Source organism: Trichechus manatus, unplaced genomic scaffold (assembly GCF_000243295.1).
Source record: "Trichechus manatus latirostris isolate Lorelei unplaced genomic scaffold, TriManLat1.0 scaffold00009, whole genome shotgun sequence".
In the NCBI taxonomy this organism is placed as follows: Eukaryota; Metazoa; Chordata; class Mammalia; order Sirenia; family Trichechidae; genus Trichechus; species Trichechus manatus.
Window position 1 is genome coordinate 2,700,830 of NW_004443945.1, and position 19,837 is coordinate 2,720,666.

General features: G+C 47.8%; 1 protein-coding gene across 1 annotated transcript in view; it reads right to left on the reverse strand.

Moving 5' to 3' along the window:
• Nucleotides 1–10,635, reverse strand: part of RHCG (Rh family C glycoprotein) — a 99,261-nt gene extending 88,626 nt beyond the window's left edge. Inside the window, exon 1 of the mRNA XM_012559641.1 lies at nt 10,449–10,635. Within this exon, the coding sequence (XP_012415095.1) occupies nt 10,449–10,635 (187 nt within the window). The remainder of the gene's footprint in view (nt 1–10,448) is intronic.
• Between the last annotated feature and the right edge of the window lie 9,202 nt (nt 10,636–19,837).

Below are 19,837 nucleotides of genomic sequence, written 5' to 3' on the forward strand. Positions count from 1 at the left end.
GCCCCGCCCCGCCCCGCCCCGCCCCGCCCCGCATCCGCAGTAATGCAGGGCCTAGAACTATCACCACCATCTTCTCATACTGGCCTCTGGGAAGGGGCTGGGCTGGGTAGGGGCCGATGTGGACCCCGACTTTAGACCACTTGGGCCACTGGGCTATAGCGCAAAGAGATGCCGGAGGGCCCCACCCTTGAGAGATAGCACTGCACCCTCCTTCCTGGGTGGCTCTGCTCATCCAGAGTGGAGGTGGGCAGCTGGGCATTTGAAATTGGGGCCAGGCCGTGGGTTTTACTCAGGTTCTAGGCTCTAGAGTCCAGACCTTTGGGGCCATGATGCCTTGTCCCCGCCTCCATACTACCCTCACCCCATACATCTGCTATGGGGAACCGAGACTCATCTGGCCAAGGAGTCCCTTGATCTGGCCAAGCACACTGGTTGATCACCTCGAGGGACATCTCCACCCTCCACCCCTACCCCCAGCAAGTACACTTTACAGCATTACTGAGACCTGGATTTGGACCCCAGCTCCTCCACCTGCTGGGTACAGGACTCTGGGAAACTTACCTCACTACCTGGGTCTCAGTGCCTTCTTCTCTAATACTTACTTCCCAGATGTCGCAGGGATTAAATGTAGATATGTATGTAAAGCACCTAGCACAGCATCCGTCCCATAATTTAAAAAAAAAAGCAGTTGCCATGGAGTCAGTTCTGACTCATGGTGACCCCATGTGTGTCAGAGTAAAACTGTGCTCCATAGGGGTTTCAGTGGTTGATTTTTTTTTTAAGTAGATCACCAGGCCTTTCTTCTGAGGTGCCTCTGGGTAGATTCAAACTGCCCGCCTTTCAGTTAGTAGCCAAGCATTTAACCGTTTGTTCCATCCAGGACTCAAAAGATGGAGGTCAATGGATGCTAAATCCAAATGGAAAATTTGCTGAGGAGCAGGATATTTGCACTGTCTTAAAGAGTCTCACCAGAGACATATAAGCCTATAAGTAAAGGCTAATTAGTTGCAAGTGGGGGGAAAAACAACAGGAATTATACAGTGGAGAAAACTGGGTGATCAAAATTAAGATCACCAATGAGGGACAGATAGACATTGTGCACTTCCAGATGTGATACCCTTAAAAGGACACACACCTCTATGGAATTCTGCCTGAGAATGCGTTAGCTTATTCGAATCATAAGGAAACATCAGACAAACACAAACTGAGAAAATTTCTACTTAAAAAGGAGCAAGAGACAGTATACAATACTGGGGAAGTCAGAACAACTTGACCAAGGCAAAGTCACAGAAGCTTCCTAGACACACCCAAACTCCCTGAGGGACTGAGTTACTGGGCTGGGAGCTGGGGACCATGGTCTTGGAAGAACATCTAGCTCAAATTGGCATGACATAGTTTACGAAGAAAATGTTCTACATCCTACTTTGGTGAGTAGTGTCTGAGGTCTTAAAAGCTTGTGAGTGGCCGTCTAAGACACATCTACTAGTCCTTCCCTGTCTGGAGCAAAGGAGAATGAAGAAAACCAAAGACACAAGGGGAAGATTAGTCCAAGGGCTAATGGACCACAACTATCACAGCCTCCACCAGACTGAGTCCAGAACAACTAGATGGTGCCCGGCTACCACTACCAACCGCTCTGACCGGGATTACAACAGAGGGTCCCGGACAGAATGGGAGAAAAATGTAGAACAAGTGATCAAATTCACGAAAAAGACTAGACTTACTGGTCTGACAGAAATTGGAGGAACACCTGAGACTATGGCCTCCGGATACCCTTCTAACTCAGAATTGAAGACACTCCCAAAGTTCCCTTTTCAGCCAAAGATTAGGCAGGCCTCTAAGACAATTAATAACACACTCGAGGAACGTGCTTCTTAGATCAATCAAGTATACGAGATCCAATGGGCAATACCTGCCCAGGAACAAAGACGAGAAGGCGTAGGGGACAGAAAAACTGGACAAATGGACACAGTGAACCTGGGGGGGGAGGGGAAGGAAAGCGGGAGAGTGCAGCCAATGCCATGAAACAATTTGTGTATAAATTTCTTAATGAGAAACTAATTTGCTCTGGAAAATTTCACCTAAATCATACACACGCAAACACAAAAGACCAGACTTACTGGTCTGACAGAGACTGGAGAAACCCCAAGAGTATGGCCCCCAGACACCTTTAGAACTCAGTACTGAAGTCACTCCTGAAGTTCACCCTTCAGCCAAAGATTAGACAGGCCTATAAAAATAAACAATAACACACGTAGTGCAATCATGTATACGAGACTGAATGGACACACCAGCCCAAAAGCGAAGGCAGGAAGGGACAGGAAAACTGGATGAATGGAAACGGGGAACCTGTGGTCGAGAAGGGGAGAGCGTTGCCACATCATGGGGTGGGCAACCAATGTTACAAAACAATTTCTGTATTAGTTGTTTAATGAGAAACTAATTGGCTCTGTAAACATTCACCTAAAGCACAATTTAAATAAATAAAAAGGGGAGAGGATGTATTCTTTAAAAATACTAATGTCATAAAAGACAAAGAAAGGCTTTGGAATGTTCCAGATGAAAGGAGTCTAAAGAGACAAGCCAAGTAAATGCAATACCCAACTCTAGGCTGGGTCCTGTATCGGTGGGGAAAATGCTATAAAGGTCATTATTGGGTCAAATGACAAAATTGGATATGGGCAGTAGATTAAATAAAAGTATCAGTGTAAATTTATGAAGTTGCGGACTGTTGTAACTGACTTTTAAACGGTTCAGAAAATAAAGTGTGTGTGTGTGAGTGTGTGTGTGTAGGATGAGCAAATAGCTGCATCTGAGTCAAGTCCAAGTAAAGGTTTATAGTGTTCTGTGTACTGTTTTTGGAACTTTTTGTACATTTACAATTATTTCCAAATAAAAAGTTAAAAAAAATAGTACTCAGCCACAAAGAGAAATGGAGTCCTGGTACATGCTTTGACACGGATGAATCTTGAAAACATGCTGAGTGAAATATGACAGTCAGAAAAAGGCAAACGCTGTACGATCCCACTTATATGAAATTTCTAGAATAGGCAAGTATGCCGAGACCAAAGTTCATTAGTGGTTACCGGGGTGGTTGCGGGGGGAAGAGGGCGTCCTTGCTTGAGACACTGAGCTTCTGTTAAGGGTGATGGAAACAGATAATGGTGATTGTTGAACAACGTGATAAACATAATTAATGTCATTGAATTGCACGTCTGAAGAATGATGAAATGGCGTATGTTTGATTACATATATGTTTGCCACAATTTTTTAAAAAAGTTAAGAAAAACGAGAAGGCGGAGGGGGAAGTACAGGGCCCTGGCAGGCCTAGCCTGCCCCAGCCGCCTGCCTCATCATTCCCATTTCCTGGCTCCTACTCTCGCCTCTGTGCTCCAGCCACACTGCTCTCCCTTCTGCTCCTCCGGCCCACTCCAGGGCCTTTGCCCATGGTGTTCCCTCCACCTGGGATGCTGGTCTGCAGAACGGCCAACAACTGCTCTTCCTCCAGATCTCAGCAAAATGTCCCCTCATCAGAGGTGTCTTCCCTGACCACGCAGTTCTTTTTTCACAGCACCGCCTTCTTTTCTCTTATACTTCTTATTATAATTTGCAGTTATATGTTTGTTTGCCTAGCCCACTAGACTATGAAACTCCAAGAAGGCAGGACGATGCAAGACAGACTCTGAATAAATATCCATGAATGAATGGTGGTGGTGGTTGCCTCAGCAACACCTGGGAAGGCCAGCTGAGCAGCGGGCAAGGGTGCAGCTCCTCTTCAGTCCCTCACCTTCCACCTACAGTGTGGACAGACCCCAGTGTCCACTGCAGCCTGGCTAAGGTTAGGGGGGGTGCTTGTGCTACCACTACCCTGACCTTGCTAGCCCCCATATGCCTTCTCCGAGGCCCAGGTCACAGCCACAGCCCAGGTTAGCAGCTGCCTGGGGGAGGTTTAGGGGCGCTGGCACATTCAGGGAAGGGGTGGAGGGGGTACAAGCCGATGCTGGAGTGCTGTAGGTCCTGGCCCAGTATGGTGCTCTGAGCCTTTCCCCAAGTTTTGCTTTGGTCTCAAGGAGACCTGTGCCGAATTCATATGCTGCAGAACAAGCAGCACTTGGCCTTGGGTTTCACAATGTGTGCAGCTGATTCCGTGTATTATCACATTTCATGGTTTATCACGTTTCCAACCATCGTGCGGGAAACGGAGCTAATGTATGTGAACGGGTGACAGACTGGAGGAGAGGTGTGAAAGAGAGGGAGGAGACACATTCAGGCTACAATTTCAGAACTGGGGACGGGGAGCTGGCAGGATGGCAGGGCTGTTGATAAGCACCACCAGTGGCCGTGGATTCCACTCTGACTCATGGCAACCTCCTGTGTGTCAGAGTAGAACTGTTTTCACAGGGTTTTCAATGGTTGTGATCTTGCAGAAGTAGACTGCCAAGCCTTTCTTCCGAGGTGCCTCTGAGTGGACGCCAACCTCCAATCATTTGGTTAGCAGCTGAGCGTGTTAACGGTTTGCATCACCCAGGCACTCTGTTGATAAGAACAGGGGAGTGGGAAGAGGTTGCTGGTTTGGGAGGGGGGTGCTGGGTCTAGTCCTGACCATGGTGAGTCTGTGATGACCACAGGGCGGGGTGGGGAATGAGGCTGCACGGGAGAAATCGAGCCTGAGTGTGGGGTTGGAGGGGGCGTTCTGAGCTTGGGCAGGCCTGCAAACAGACCTACAGTTAGAGTGGGGACAGATGATGGAGAGACAGAGGCTGAGAACTGTCTTCAAGAACGTGTCTTGAAACCAACAGACAGGGAAGGTGCCGGCTCAGAGGCGCCTTCAGGGGAAAGCAGTGTCACAAAAGCTGGGTGTGGGCCCTTCAAGGCGAGGGGTGTAGGCTGTCCTGTGGCTCCAAGGAGCCATGCAGGCAGGGGCTGAGCTGGGGGGATCATGGGAGCCACCAGCTGCAGGGTATCTGCAGTTTGGGGGCTGCCTCTGGCCACCCTGTGGCCTCAGAGAAGAGCAGTCCTTCCTCCCTACCTGTCCCCCTCTTGCCACTTCTCTGTCCTTCCTTGGGTGCCTCGAGCTGTCTCTCTGACCAGCTCTGGGGGTGTCTCTTTTTCTCCCCTCCCTCAAGTACGCAGACACCAGATTCCCTCTCCCTGGGCACCTCCCCGATTCTTTCTCTTGCTCCCTTTCTCTTTATCTCCCCAAACCACATCAAACCAATTGCCATTGAGTCGATTCTGACTCATGGTGTCCCCATGTATGCAGAGTAGAACTGCCCTCCATAGAGTTTTCAAGGCTGTGACTTTTTATGGAGGCAGATCTCCAGGCCTTTCTTCCCGGGAGCTTCTGGTTGGGTTTGAACTGCCGACCTTTCAGTTAGCTTAACTGTTTGCACCACGCAGGGACTTCCTTTATCTCCCTAGTTGGTCCTAATTTAGAACCAAAACATATCAGCTTGTGAATTTATGTTTGATAAAGTTTGGTGCTACCTAAGATGATTTTAATGATGATGATTTGAAGGTCCAAACTGTGTGACTTTCAGCAAGGGGCATAACCTCTCTGATCTGCAGTTTCTTCATCAGTAAAAGGGGGGATAGGAACAGTGCTCAGAGAGCGCTCAGCCCAGAGGTTTGCAGTACACATTTGAGAGATAATCCAAGCACATCCCTGGGCATGGAGCCCTGCTCTTTAGTAACTGCTCAATCATTTAGCTATGACTAGCACTCCAGTCACTATTTCTCTTTTCCTCTTTCAAGACTGACAGGGTGTTTTGCATTGGGTTGGTGATTTTCTGAGGGTTGGTGGATGTTGGTGAGATTCCCTCCCATCCCGCCCACTCCCTGGGGTGACTCAAGCAGCTCTGACCAGAACCTGCTCCCTCAACCTGGAGGTCCCTGATGGGGAGGGCGGACTCATTGGTTTCCGGGTGTGCTGCCAAGCAAGCTGCCACCAGGGGGTGCCAGTGTACAGCTGTTCTCACTCTCCCTTCTCTAGCCCCAGTTCCCAATCCACATACCAGCGCCCTCTTCCCTCCCCTAGTGGGGCCCCCTGAAGCTAGCTGAATCTTCTGAATTGGAGGACAACGTTTGCCAAACTGATGAACTGCTGCAGCACCCTCCTTTCTGTTGCATCAGCACAAAAAGGGTGGTGCCCTGCAGGGAGCTGGGTACTGAGGCTCCCACTCAATATGCGCCAGCTCACTACTACCAGCACCAGTTGCCGTCGGGTCCACTCCAGCTCATGGTGACCCCCCGTGTGTGAGAGTAGAACTGTGCTCCATACGGTTTTCAATGGCTGATTTTTCAAGTGTATCGCCAGGACTTTCTTCTGATGTGCCTCTGGATAGACGCAAATCTCCAACCTTTCAGTTAGCAGCCAAGTGTGTTAACCATTACCACCAATGGGCCAGTCAAGCCTAGTCTAAATTGATTTGAGACATAGTGTTCTGGTTCCCCCCAAGACTCCATGCCACGCCTCTCCCACACCTCAGACCCAACCACTGAACCACAGCATCACAGCAAAATCTCCTGGGGAGATTGTTAGGAGGTGGCAATGCTGCAGTGTCCCAGGGAAAGCAGGTCGGGTAGGAGGGCTTGGCTGATCCCTGCCTGCGCCATCAGCCAGCAGAGAGTGCTGAGCTCATCTCTCTACAACCATTTCCTATACCATGAGATGGAAATAATAAATACCCTGCCTGGCCGAGCATGCAGAAAGCACTTTGTAACTGGGGAGAGACCCAACGAATTTAAATGCTATAATAGTTCAAACTAATACTCATGGGGACATTCTCTGAGCCACATCTCTAACAGGACACTGAACCTCCGCTTACATACCTTCAGTGACAGACCATTCACTCCCTTTTGAGGAAGCTCTCACTTTATGCCATGAGATAAGTGCCCTCCCAGTCACTTGTCATCTTGAGTCTTCCCAGAGATCCTGCATGTTAAATAACATTCCCACTTTACAGATTAGCATACTGAGGCTCACAGTGGTTAGGTAGCTGGCTCACTCCTTTTAGTGACGGATCCAAACCAAAAACCAAACTCGTTCCCATCAAGTTGATTTGGACTCATGGCAGCCCCGGCATTGCAGAGTAGAACTGCGCCATAGGGTTTTCTTGGCTGTAATCTTTATGGAAGTAGATTGCCAGGATTTTCTTTCACAATGCCACTAGGTGAGTCTGAACCACCAACCTTTAGGTTAATAGCTGAGAGTAAACTATTTGTGCCACCTGGGGGGCCCCAGTGATGGATCCAGATCTGTTTAATTCTAAAGTCAACCACCAGGTCACACTGCCCTCTGCTTGTTGAAAGCTCATCCTTTATTAAATGGAGCTGGATCTGAGGTGCAGGTCCCTGGGGGCTCAGAGCCCTGATGCCTCAGCCTCATGGAATAGTCTGGCTGGTGTTTGAAAGCTGGACATCCTCTGCCTTGGGTCGTCTCCTGGAAATGTGTCCTGCTCCACCCTCGGTCCTCCCAGGAGGCTTCTAGAGCCCAAGCCCTGCTGGCTCCTCCTCCAGCCACAGCCAGGGTGGGTGCCCGGTTGGCTCTGTGCCTGCTGCCTGCCTGGGGGCCCAAGCCTGGCGAGCTGTGCTTTGAGCCCTCCCTGGCCTCAGCCTGAGTCCTGGCCCCAGCCAGCTGGAGCTGGACTCCTCTGGAAACCAGAGATACCCAGTGGGCTCCACTAAACCCGTGGGTAGGAATGAAGTCTGCATAGGTGCAGATAGCCATGAGCCAAGAACCAGGAAGGTGCCACAAGGACCTCACCCAACACCCCATGAGTCACTTCACTGCCCCAAAACTGTGGTTCAGGGACCCATCTGGGCAATGAGGTCATTCACCCTCCAACTCCTACCACAGCCACCTAACCCATTCTGACCCAATGGGCCTGAAAAGGGTGGGGCGGGGGAAAGGGGAAGAGGGGAACTAGAGGGTGGAGAATGGTCCAGGTGTGTGGGCTCAGACGCCCAGGGCTCCTACCCTGGGCTCCTGGTTTCCTGACCAAGCAACCTTTGAAAGACACTTCCCCTTTCTGGCCTCAGTTTCCTCATCTGTAAAATGGGAGTCATAACAGTGCCTTCCTCATAAGGGTGTGGAAAGGATGAATGGAGAGAATGCGTGTTTGGCTCAAGGGGCAGGCCCAGCAGATAGTGAACACTCTGTAGCTGCCGCCACTTCCCACCCTCACCAAGGTTCTCTCCCTACACTTGTCCCCGTCTGTCACTGCCTACTCAGATGGCTAAGAGCTCACAGAAGAAGTGGCAGGAGAAACGAAAGGCCCTCCTTGGTTGCTGGGACTGTCTTTCCCTTCTTAGGGCCTCCCTCCCGTCCCTTTCACAAACTCTACTCTTGGGCCACACTGAGCCAGTCACCCCCACCCCTAGTACTCCCTTTCAGCGGCCCCCGGCTGCCCTGCCCTCCTCTGTTGGAAGCAACCTCTGCCTAGAACACTTGATCCTGCTGAGACCCTGGGTGTCGGGGTGCACCTCTCTGCACTCACCAAGTCTGGGAGCCCTTTGGGGCCAGAGACCCAGGATATTCAACTTTGTTCAGAATGACCATAAGCCCTGGTTTGCTGGGACAATCTAGGTTTACACCTGTGTCCCAGCAAATTACTAACAGCACCTCCTTTCACTCTCAAAAGTGTTTTTGGAAGATAACTTGTATGGTCACCATAGAGATGAGAGCTTGTTGAGTGAATGAGGGTGGAGCATGAAGGAAAGAACGGGTGGGGATAGGAGCTGGGGAGAGCGAGGGCTGTATCCCCCACTGGTGAGTTCTGTAGTTCCTACTATAGGGGCTCGAGGCCCTCCACTGCCCACACACACCAAGGACCTATGACTGCCTACAGGAGGCCTTGCCCCTCACGCTTTTCTGGGGGGCTAGCTCCAAGGAGAGAGAGAAACAAGAGCCAGAGGGGAGGGATAGAACAGGCAAAGGAAGGTCCCAAGCTTGCCTGCTTCACCGTTTGTCCTATGTCAGGGCCAGAAGAGTAAAGGTAGACAGTGTGAAGGGAGGATTTGGATCCCAATTCTGAGGCCACAGCTGTCAACATCTCTTTTAAAACACGGGCTCCAAGTGGAGCCCAGCACAGGCTATGTCTCGTTCACACAGGACAGACCTCTCTTCTGTCACTTCTCTTCTTCTAGGTACCATATTTCTATTAATGTAGCCTGTGATGGCATTAGCTTTTTGGCAGCCAGTTAATATGTCTGCCTCCCACTGGGTCTGCAGCCCCCTGAGCTCTATCTTTTTTCAGGCTGGCCGCCATGCTAAATGTAAAGTTGTTTACTTGGACCTAAATAAAAAGTTATTTCTGGAGGTAGAGATTCTCCCATGACTGAGAGTGTATAAGCTATGTCTGAAACACCAGTTGGTATAGGTGGCTGTTGGAAATGAGCTGTAAGGACCCTTCCAAAACTGAGAGTCCGTAACTCTGTGAACACTAACACTTAGGAGAATCTCCATGGGCCGCTGAAAATGGAGTGGAAAATCAGAAAGCACAACTGCAAGGAAAAAGCCCTGGGCTGGGAGTCTGGAGGCTGGGTTGACCGGGGTGACCTTGGGCCAATTATTCCAGCTCTTCAGTCCTAGGGTGTCTGAGCTTGGTGCACTTCTAGTAATTTTGCTGCATTACTGTGCCAGGGCTTTCCATGCATTAGCTCATGCCAGCCTCACTCCATCCCTGTGAGGCAGGTCCTATGTAATCCCCACTCCACAGATAACGAAGTTGAGGTTCAGTGAGGTTAACACATTTGCCTAAGGCCACCCACCTGGTTTGCAGGTTAATCCCAGGGCCCACACTCTTAACCACAGCACCACCAATACCAGAGAACTCAGGAGACCCCGTCCCACCCACAAAATCTGGGGTGCTTATTCTCCCTCTCCAAGCCAAAAGAGGTTAGGTGCCATGGCCTCCTGGCCCACCCCTGGCTCCACACACACGGCTCCCGTAGGAAGGCAGGCAGGCCAACAGCTATCCCTGCAGCCCTTGACATTGTACCTGCCCCGTATTTGCAGAGTATGGCACCACTGGACAAGGGAGCTGGGGTCACTCAGCTGGTTGGTGATGGAGGCAGAACTTGGGTCTCTTGAGGATACCCAGTCAGGTGAGGAGCAGGGCCCCCTGACAGGAATGATGGTGGCCTCACATGGCAGGGAGGCATTCAAACAAGCTCACCCAGTGAGTTTTCCCTATTACGCTGTGCACATTCCACCATTTCTCAAGCATGAACCCTTGAGGTTGGTGACTGTGGGAATGAAGGGCCTGGAGTGGGGCTGGGGCAGGGCGCCGTGGGGCAGCGTTTCCTCCCTGGCCTCCCTGCCCGCAGTTCCAGAGCAGCTGGCTGGGGAGGTGCTGCCAGGCAGTGCCCTCAGCCAGGTGCTAAGGCAGAGGTGGGGATGGCATGGAGATGCCTCAATTGGACCTGCCAGGGAGGGCGGGACTCACTCGGGTAGCGATAGTAGAAGTCGTTCTCTGAGTCGCTGACGATGTTCCTGTGCCTCCTCTCCTCGGGCCAGTGGGCGTCGGCCTCATAGTCGTAGCGTACAAACACGCCGAAGAGGACCACCATGACCACCTCCAGGAGCAAGCAGATGAGCGGCAGTCGCCATCGGAGGTTGGTGTTCCAGGTCATTCTGCAGGGGGCGCCTGGCCGGACGGGCAGCGGGCGGTTCGGACGCTCCAAGGCAGCGCCAGCGAGGCTTATAAAACGCGGTAGGGAGGCGGGGCGGCCAGCAGCGGCTTGCGGAACAGTTGATGCTGAGGCAGTGGCTGGGCTCGCCCCCATCAGACGCCCAGCGGGAGCCAAGGGCCCCGGAGCTCACTGCGTTGAGGGAGGAGAGGACAGCGGGCAGTGGGGCTCAGGGCGCCCCATCCTCTGTGAATCCCGTCCATATCTGCCTTTCCCCCTTTTGTCTTGGTGAACGGAAAAGCAGAAGTGGGACCATGTGCATGCCACCGGAACAAGGAGGAAGGAATACCTCTTTAAAAAAAAATCAGTCTTTTTTTTTTTCTGATTACAAAATTAATACAGGGGACATGAAAAACATGGACAGACTGAGAAATTGTCACAGACCAAAGGTGACTAAAGAGATGACAGCTAAATGCTATGTGGTACCCTGGATTGGACCCTGGAACAGAAAGAGGAGGTGGATGGAAGAACTGGTGAAATCCCAACAAAGTCTGAAGCTTTAGTTAGTAGTAAAATATTGGTTTCCTAATTTTGATAAATGTACCATGGTTATGTAACATGTTAACAGCAGGGGAAGCTAGGTGAGGGGTATTCCAGGAACTCTCTGTCCCATCTTTGCAACTTTTCTGTAAACCTAAAATTAGCCAGAATAAAAAGCTTATTAAGAAAAAATGAAACTATGTATAAAAGAATATAAGAACAGTTGGTTTTTCACAAGTACGTCCATCTATGGTCAGGAATGATCTATTGGTTAATACGTGTGATCTTGACATGAGTTAATCATATAATTTAAGTTAAATCTATATTTTGTATCTTGTCAGAATAACTTTGATTTTCTTAGTTTTCTAAGAAAAAGACAAGTAACATACATAGGTATATTGTACAGGTTTTGGAAAATGCAGAAAAGCACAGAAAAAAAATTAAAATCACCTGTAATCCCACCACCCAGAGATAACTTTAATATTTTGGTGTATATATTTCTAGTCATATAGATATATAGATAAAGATATAGCCCCCTGACCCAAGCCATACCATGATATTTTCAATTGTCTCATACATCTGCAAAAGCTAGTCAATGAAAAAGGAAGACCTAAGAAGAATTGATGCATTTGAATTGTGGTGTTGGCGAAGAGTATTGAATATATCATGGACTGCCAGAAGAATGAACAAATTTGTCTTGGTACAACCAGAATGCTCCTTAGAAGTGAGGATGGTGAGACTTTGTCTTGCTTACTTGGGACATGTCATCAGGAGGGACAAACTGCTGGAGAAAGGCATCATAAAGTAGCCAAACCCTTTGCCATCAAGTCAATTCTAACTCATAGTGACCGTATAGGACAGAGTAGAACTGCCCCATAGGGTTTCCAAGGAGTGGCTGGTAGATTCAAACTGCTGCCCTTTTGGTTAGCAGCCAGGCTCTTAACCAGTGCGCCACCAGGGATGGTAAAGTAGACGGTCAGCAAAAAAGAGGGAAGCCCTCAATGAGATGGATTGACACAGTGGCTGCAGCAATGGGCTCATAGCAATGATTGTGAGGATGGCGCAGGACTGGGCAGTGTTTCGTTTTATTATACTAAGGTCTCTATGAGTCAGAGCTGACTCAATGGCACAACAAATAAATGTACACCCACAGGTATGTACACATATACACATACACACGTACACACACGTAGTTTCATACTATAATAGTGATATAGTAATTTATAACCTGCCTATTCACTTAATATTTTATAAACATCTTCCTATATTCTTCTTCTTCAACATCAGTTTCAATGGCAGGATATACCATGCTTTATCCAGCCAGTCCCCTAGTGTTAGAGAATTAAGTTGTTCTTAATTTTTTTGGTATTGTAAACAATGCTGTCGTGGACATCCAGATACATAAATCTTTGCACGTTTCACTGAGCTCCTAGAGGCAGAAATGTTTTGATACATATAGCTAGATTTCTCCAGAAAAAGATTCTACTAAACAAAGCATGTACCCCAGGAGCTGGGTGTGAGAGTGGCCTTTCCCATGCACCCTTGCCACTCCTGGACTTTGGTTTAAAGGGTGGTCATCTCCTCACGCTCGAATGGCAGCCCACTGAGGGTGAGAGCACCTAGAAGACAGCCTAGCTCATGGCAGTTGCTCATGAATTATTTTTGAATGAATGAATGTACTCTCCATTTATTCAGTTAGAGCATTTACTGAGTACCTACCGCAAGCACAGCTCAGTGCTAAGCCCAAGTAACTGCAGAAAGACGCCCCCTCCTGCCTTTGCACAAGAGAAAGCATAAATAACCTGCCCCAATGGTGAAAGCAGAATCAAACACTTTCCTGTGTAGTTGAGGAGAGCTTGGCGGGCACTGGGGTGATCAGGGTAGGATTCATGCAGGAGGTGAACTTTGATCTAGGATGTGCGGGTCAGGTAAGGGCTAGACTTTTCCCCTGTGCCCCTGGCTTTTGGGGGAAGCATCCACACCACTGGATGATTCCAGGCCACCTCCCTTATCCCACCCCAACCCCGGTGCTTCCGTGGATAACCAGCTGGCTGGAGTCCTGAGCTTGTGCTCTGAGACCAGGGTTCAAGAGACCTGCTGCTCTGGTGTATTGGGCTGCGCAGGGATTTACCCGGGGAGCCAGCTACTTCCTCCTAAGATGTGGGTGCCCTGATGAATGCGGATGCCAGTTAGATGGGTCAGATGGTTTTTCCCAGTCAGGGAGAGGCAGGGTGTGGCAGCCACTTTGGCAGGTGGGAGGGGGCCTGTGGTTTAGGGGCAAATGTTATTCAGATTCTCCTGCTGGGGTGATCCGAGGGGGGCCCCCTGCTCTGGGTGTGGTGGCCTAGCTGGGGGAGCAAAGCGGGGATGGTCACTGCCCTCACCCTTCTTTCTGCTCATACCTGTTGACAGATCACTGTTAGCATGCCTGGTGTCTTTGGCCCTGGTCTCACAGGCAGTCTGAGGTTGTGGCAAGGGCACAAGGCAAGAAGCCAGAAATTCTTGGGGCTGGTCCCAATTCCACAAATTTGATCAGAATACACCTCTCTGGGCCTTAATTTCTCCATCTGTAAATGGTATCTCCAGGTCTGCCCTGCTTATCTCCTAGGTTTGTTGTGAGGCTCAAAGGAGACCATGCAGCAAGGTGCTTACAACCTGGACCCAGAGATTCAAAACAGCCAGAACTCAAGTCTCAGCCCTTCCACTTCCTAGCTGGGTGACCTTGGGCAAGCTGCTTAACCTGTTTGGGCCTCTGTTTCCCCCATCCATAAAACTAGTATGGCATCTTAGGATTGTTGTGAGGACTACGTGACTAACGCATGTGGCGCTTTTAACACAGAGCCTGGGAGGTAGTAAGTGCTCCACGAAGCGGTAGCTCTTATTATTTGTCACTGGAAATGAATGGGAAAATCCTTTGCAAATTAAAAAGTGTCAGAAATCTAATTGAGGGTTGCTTTTAGGAGAATGACCTTGTTCTTAGGAGATACCTGGTAAAACATTTAGAAGTAAAATGTCATGATGTCTACAAGTCTCAAATGGTTTTGAAAAAAAAATGTATGTATACACATATACACACACATATACATATGAGTTGAAGCAAAAGTAGTGAATCCAAGCCATCCTACCACTATTGAACATTTTGATCAACGATTCTATAGAAGAATCCTGATCAAAAGGGGGAATACATACAGCAGAATTTTAAATTCTCATGGACTCCAGACTTCCTGGAGCCATGGAGGGTGGATGAACCCCTGAAACTATTGCCTTGAGATAATCTTTAAACTTTAAACCAAAAATATCCCCTGAAGTCTTCTTAAAACCAAAGAATAGTTTAGCTTAACTAGTAAAGAATGTCTGCCTCCAGCACTGTGCTCTTTTAAGAACTATCTATATGGGATCAAACTGACAACAGCAACTCGAAAGATTAGATGGGAACTTTAGGGGCTGTGAGTTTATGTTAGTGAAGGAGGAACAACTCAGAAAAGGAGGTTGAGAATGGTTGCACAACTCAAAGAATGTAATCAGTGTTACTGAATTGTACACATAGAAATGGTTGAAAAGGTGTATGTTCTTCTGTGTATATTCTCAACCGTAACAACAACAAAATAAATTATTAAAAAAGTAATGAATCCAATGAAGAGTATATGCATATTCACGGTATTCTTCTTGCAACTTTTCTGTAGGTTTGAAAATTCATAAAACAAAAAGTTGGGGAAAAGCCCTGTCATATTGTCAGCTGGAGTCTCCAGTATCTACTAGGAAAAGTCTACCTAATCAAGGCCTTGGGGCAAAAGCCATAGGGTTTATAGGTTCAAGGAGAGTCCCACATACAAACCCCCTCCCCCGCCGCCCCAGTTTAAACCCCACATAACCCACCAGGCTCTCCGCATTCCCTACAGCACAGGGCCTGGCACATACCAGGAGCTCAATGCTTACTCAGCATCTACCCCATGCCAGGCACTGTACCAGGCACCAAGACATCAGTCCTCTTTCCGTGTGCACGGGTCAGTGGGGGAGTCAGCTGTGGATACATCAGTCACAAAAACTCTCAAACAAACTGCAGGGGTCACAGGGAAGGCGAAAGCAGAGCTTAGTAACAGCAGCGTCCTCCATTAATCAGGTGTTCCCAGGGGCCAGGCAGGGAGCTAAGCACTCTTTGGGCACCTTCATCTTCTCCTTATGATGGCCCACCATGCAGGATGGGTTCATTATTACTTTGTATATATATGATGAAAACTCTGGCTCAGAGAGGTCAAATCATGTGCCTAAAGTTACACAGCTAGTAGGTGACTGTCATGGATTGAATTGTGTCCTTCTAAAGTATTTTTCAACTTGGCTAGGCCATGATTCCCAGTACTGTGTGGTTGTCCTCCATTTTGTGATCTGATGTGATTTTCCTACGTGTTGTAAATCCTAACCTCTATGATGTTAATGAGGCAGGATTAGAGGCAGTTATGTTAATGGGCAGGACTCAATCTACAGGATTAGGTTGTATCTTGAGTCAATCTCTTTTGAGATATAAAAGAGAGAAGTGAGCAGAGAGGAGAGGGACCTCAGAACCACCAAGCAAGAGGAGCCAGGAGTGGAGTGTGTCCTTTGGACCTGGGGTCCCTGTGCTGAGAATCTTGTAGGCCAGGGGAAGATGGATGACAAGGACTTCCCCCAGAGCCAGCAGAGAAAGAAAGCCTTCCCCCTCGAGCTGGCACCCTGAATTCAGACTTCGAGCCTCCTAAACTGAATAAATTTTGTTTGTTAAAGCCATTCACTTACGGTATTTCTGTTATAGCAGCACTAGATAACTAAGACAGTGACAGATCTAGAAAAGGAAGTAACATAATCTCAGCTGTGAAGATGTTTAACAGCTGGCTTAGTGGAGGAGGGCAAACCAGGCTCAAGGAACAGCTTGAATGCAGATGTGGTGGGAGGAAGGTGTAAGGCAGGTTTTCTCAACTTCAACACTACTGACATTTTGGGTGGATATTTCTTTGTCGTTGGGAAAATGTTCTGGGCATCGTAGGATGTTTAGCAGCATTCTTGGCCTTTACTCACTGGATGCCAGTAGTCAGTAGTACACCCCACCCCCCGTTGTGACAACTAAAAATGTCTCCAGACATAGCTAAATGTCCCCTGGGGGACAAAATCACCCCAGTTGAGAACCTCTGGACTGGAGCATCTGCATTCTGCCCTTAGCTGAACGGCAGCTCTTGGCACAGCCCTGCTCCTGGCTGGAGGGTCTGGGCCTCTGCTTCTGTGTGTCCTGAGGGTGGGCAGGGTACAAGACCTGTCTGGAGCACTGCACTATCTCTACAGGGTTCTCCTGCAGAGCACGGGCAGGGAGGGGCTGGCTGGACCTGGTTTCTCCACCCATACCATCTGTCTTAGTTATCTAATGCTGCTATAACAGAATACCACAAGTGGATGACTTTAACAAAGAGAAATTTATTCTCTCACAGTTGAGGAGGCTAAAAGTCAGAATTCACGGTGCCAGCTCCAGGGAAAGGCTTTCTCCCTCTGTCAGCTCTGGGGGAGGGTCCTTGTCATCAATCTTCTCCTGGTTCTAGGAGCTTCTCAGAGAAAGGATGCCAGGTCCAAAGACATGCTCCCCTCCTGGTTCTTCATTCCTGGTGGTAGGAGGTCCCCCTGTCTCTCTGCTCACTTCTCTTATATCTCAAAAGAGATTGACTCAAGATACAACCTAATCTTGTAGATTGAGTTCTGCCTCCTTAACATAACCGCCTCTAATCCTGCCTTATTAACATCATAGAGGTTAGGATTTACAACACATAGGATAATCACATCAGATGACAAAGTGGTGGACAATCACATAATACTGGAAATCATGGCCTAGCCAAGTTGGCACACATTTTTGGGGGATGCAACTCAATCCACAACACTGTCCTGTTTCCATTTCCACCTAGGCTGCTCTCCTTGGCGAGTCCAGTGAGCCAGCAGCCAAGCTAGATCAGGCCCTGCTTGGCAATGTCACCCCCAGGCCTGGGGAGGTCACCCCTCCCAGTGCCTCAGTGTCCCCACTTGTAACCTGGAGACAAAAATGTCTGCTTTGAGGAGTCTGAATGGATCCCAGCTGTAGCCTCAGACCTCCTGGCCAGACCTGGAATCCCAGAATATGAGTTCCAAAGAAAGAGGTCTGGTGCAGGTGTTGGAGCCTTCACCCCTACACAGGGCAGCTGGAATGTCTCTGCAGCCCAGGTGGGGTTGCCACTTCCAGACTATTTTAAAAAGTCCTTGAGCCCTGGACAGTCAGATCTCCAGGAACTCAGCATTTGTGAATACTGTGCAGTGGTATGGCCTGTCCTGAGCCCCAGAGTGCCCCCTCCATCCCAGCTGACCCAGACACCATGGCCTTCCCCAAACCAGCCACCGCAGGGTTAATTCATACCTAACAGGGAACCTCCAGACCCCACCCTCACCCTCCTCCCTACTGGTTGTTAGATATTTTGACCATCTTCCCTTTCTTATGCCAAGAGTCAACAAACAATTATTGGAAGCCTACCACAAGCCAGATCCTGTGCTAGGAGCTGCCCTCAACACGTTCTGGAGCCAGCATGGGAGAGAGACACTCAAACACCAACAACTAATAGAGCACGACAGTTATAAAGAAAGAGGGACTGTACAGGGTCCCTTAGCGGTACTATGGAGGTAGGGAGTTGTCAATTCCTCCCGTACAGGAATCTCAGAGGAGGCATACAGACTTGGTCTTGAAGGATGAACAGAAGTTTGTACAGGAGGACTGGGGAAGGGGAATTCAAGGAAGAGGAAACAGCATGTACAAAAGCACAGATGTCATCCATAGAGTGTAAAGACAAAACAGTAGAAATTGTATTTACATTCATTTTTAGTCTCAGGCTTTTCCATTTTCTATTTTTGCATACAATTACTAATGCCAATAATAGATTAAGATAGTGATATATGTATTAACATATGTATTAACATAGTGATATATGTTTATTTTTTAATATTGTGTATGCGAGGCTTCAAACTGAGGTGCTGGCATAACTGAAATGGGTGACTTCAAGCCTAAATTAAAACTCCATTTTGGATCAAACTACATTTTTGCCTAGAGTCTCTGCTCCTGCTCTCTGACAAGACAATTTAGCTTCCTGTAAAAGTTTAACCACTCGTAACACAAAGACAGTGAGGATTAAGGCTTTAGCTTATGTGACGAATAGTTTGTTAAAAGGATGTTTGTTAAGAATATTTACACAACTAATGAGGCACAGCAGTCCAGGGACAAGGACTAGAAGGCAGGAGGGGACAGGAAAGCTGGTGACAGGGAACCCAAGGTTGAGAAGAGACAGTGTTGACATGTCGTGGCTTTGTTAACCATTGTCATAGGGCAATATGTGTACTAACTGTTTAATGAGAAACTATTTGTTCTGCAAACCTTCATCTAAGGTACAAAAAAAAAAAGAATTATCTATGTGAGATCAATTGACAACAGCAACTCAAAAGGTTTGATGGGAAGCCTAGGTGGCAGAGAGTTGAAGATAATGGTGATGGAATAATTTGGAAAAGGATAGTGAGAATAGCAGCACAACTGGAAGGATGTAATCCATGTCACTGAAATGTACATGTATAAACTTTTGAAATGGTGTAATTTTGGCTATTTATATTTTCACCACAAGAAAGGTCCTCTATGGTTGAGAAGGGAGGGTGTTGCCATGTCGTGGGGTTGTTAACCAATGTCATAAAACAATATGTGTACTGACTGTTTAATGAGAAACTATTTATTCTGTAAACCATCTAAAGTACAATAAAAAAAATTTTAAAAAAAAAAGAATATTTACACAGCTTGCCTCAGAGAAGATACTTTGGTTAACAGGAGGTTAGGAAATAGGATTGATAACGTTAAACGAAGATGGGATGGAGTCTACAATTGTCTCATAACTATGTAAACAAGATGAGGTCAACATCAATTAACCAAGTCTTACTTAACCAAACTTCATTTTCACTCACTGAGATCTTCCGCTCCATTTCTGCTGACCTTTTGTAGATTTATAATTAAGGTAATGACAAGCCTGTGACCTTAAGATGAGAGGAGAGGCAGACTGCAGCTATGACAGAGAATTGACTCAATTTATTTCTGTCAGAATGCTTTGTCAAACAAATCTCAAAATGTAGCAAACAGACTTATGGACGATGTTACGAAGAATATCTTGGTCAAACATATTCCAGGAGATGGGAGATTAAAGTTAAGTTAGAGATGAATGTTAAGTAAATTTGTAGCTTGACAACCCCTTGTAAGTTTTTTTTCCTATTCCTTCCCTTGTACCCTCCTTGGTGCCTGTGAACTTATATCTTTTGTTTGCTCTGCTTGATAAAAACTTCACTGTTCTCCCTGCAATTTGGAACACACAGCAGCATTCCTGCCTGGGTGCTTGCTTGTGTGTATCCCGTTTCACAAAATGTTTTTATTCGTCAATAAAACTTTGTTTTTATTTCTAGCAAAGTGTAAATCTGGTGCTTCATTACAACAATATACATATTTTGGAGTACATACCTTTACATTTTTTACTAATGCATAAACAAAATGATGTAAAGGTTGGTTTTGGACATATTGTGTTTGAGAGGCCTGTGGATGTCCAAAAGGCAATGTCTAGTCCTGGAGCTAGACATGGGCATGGATGGGTGGGTGGGGAGACAG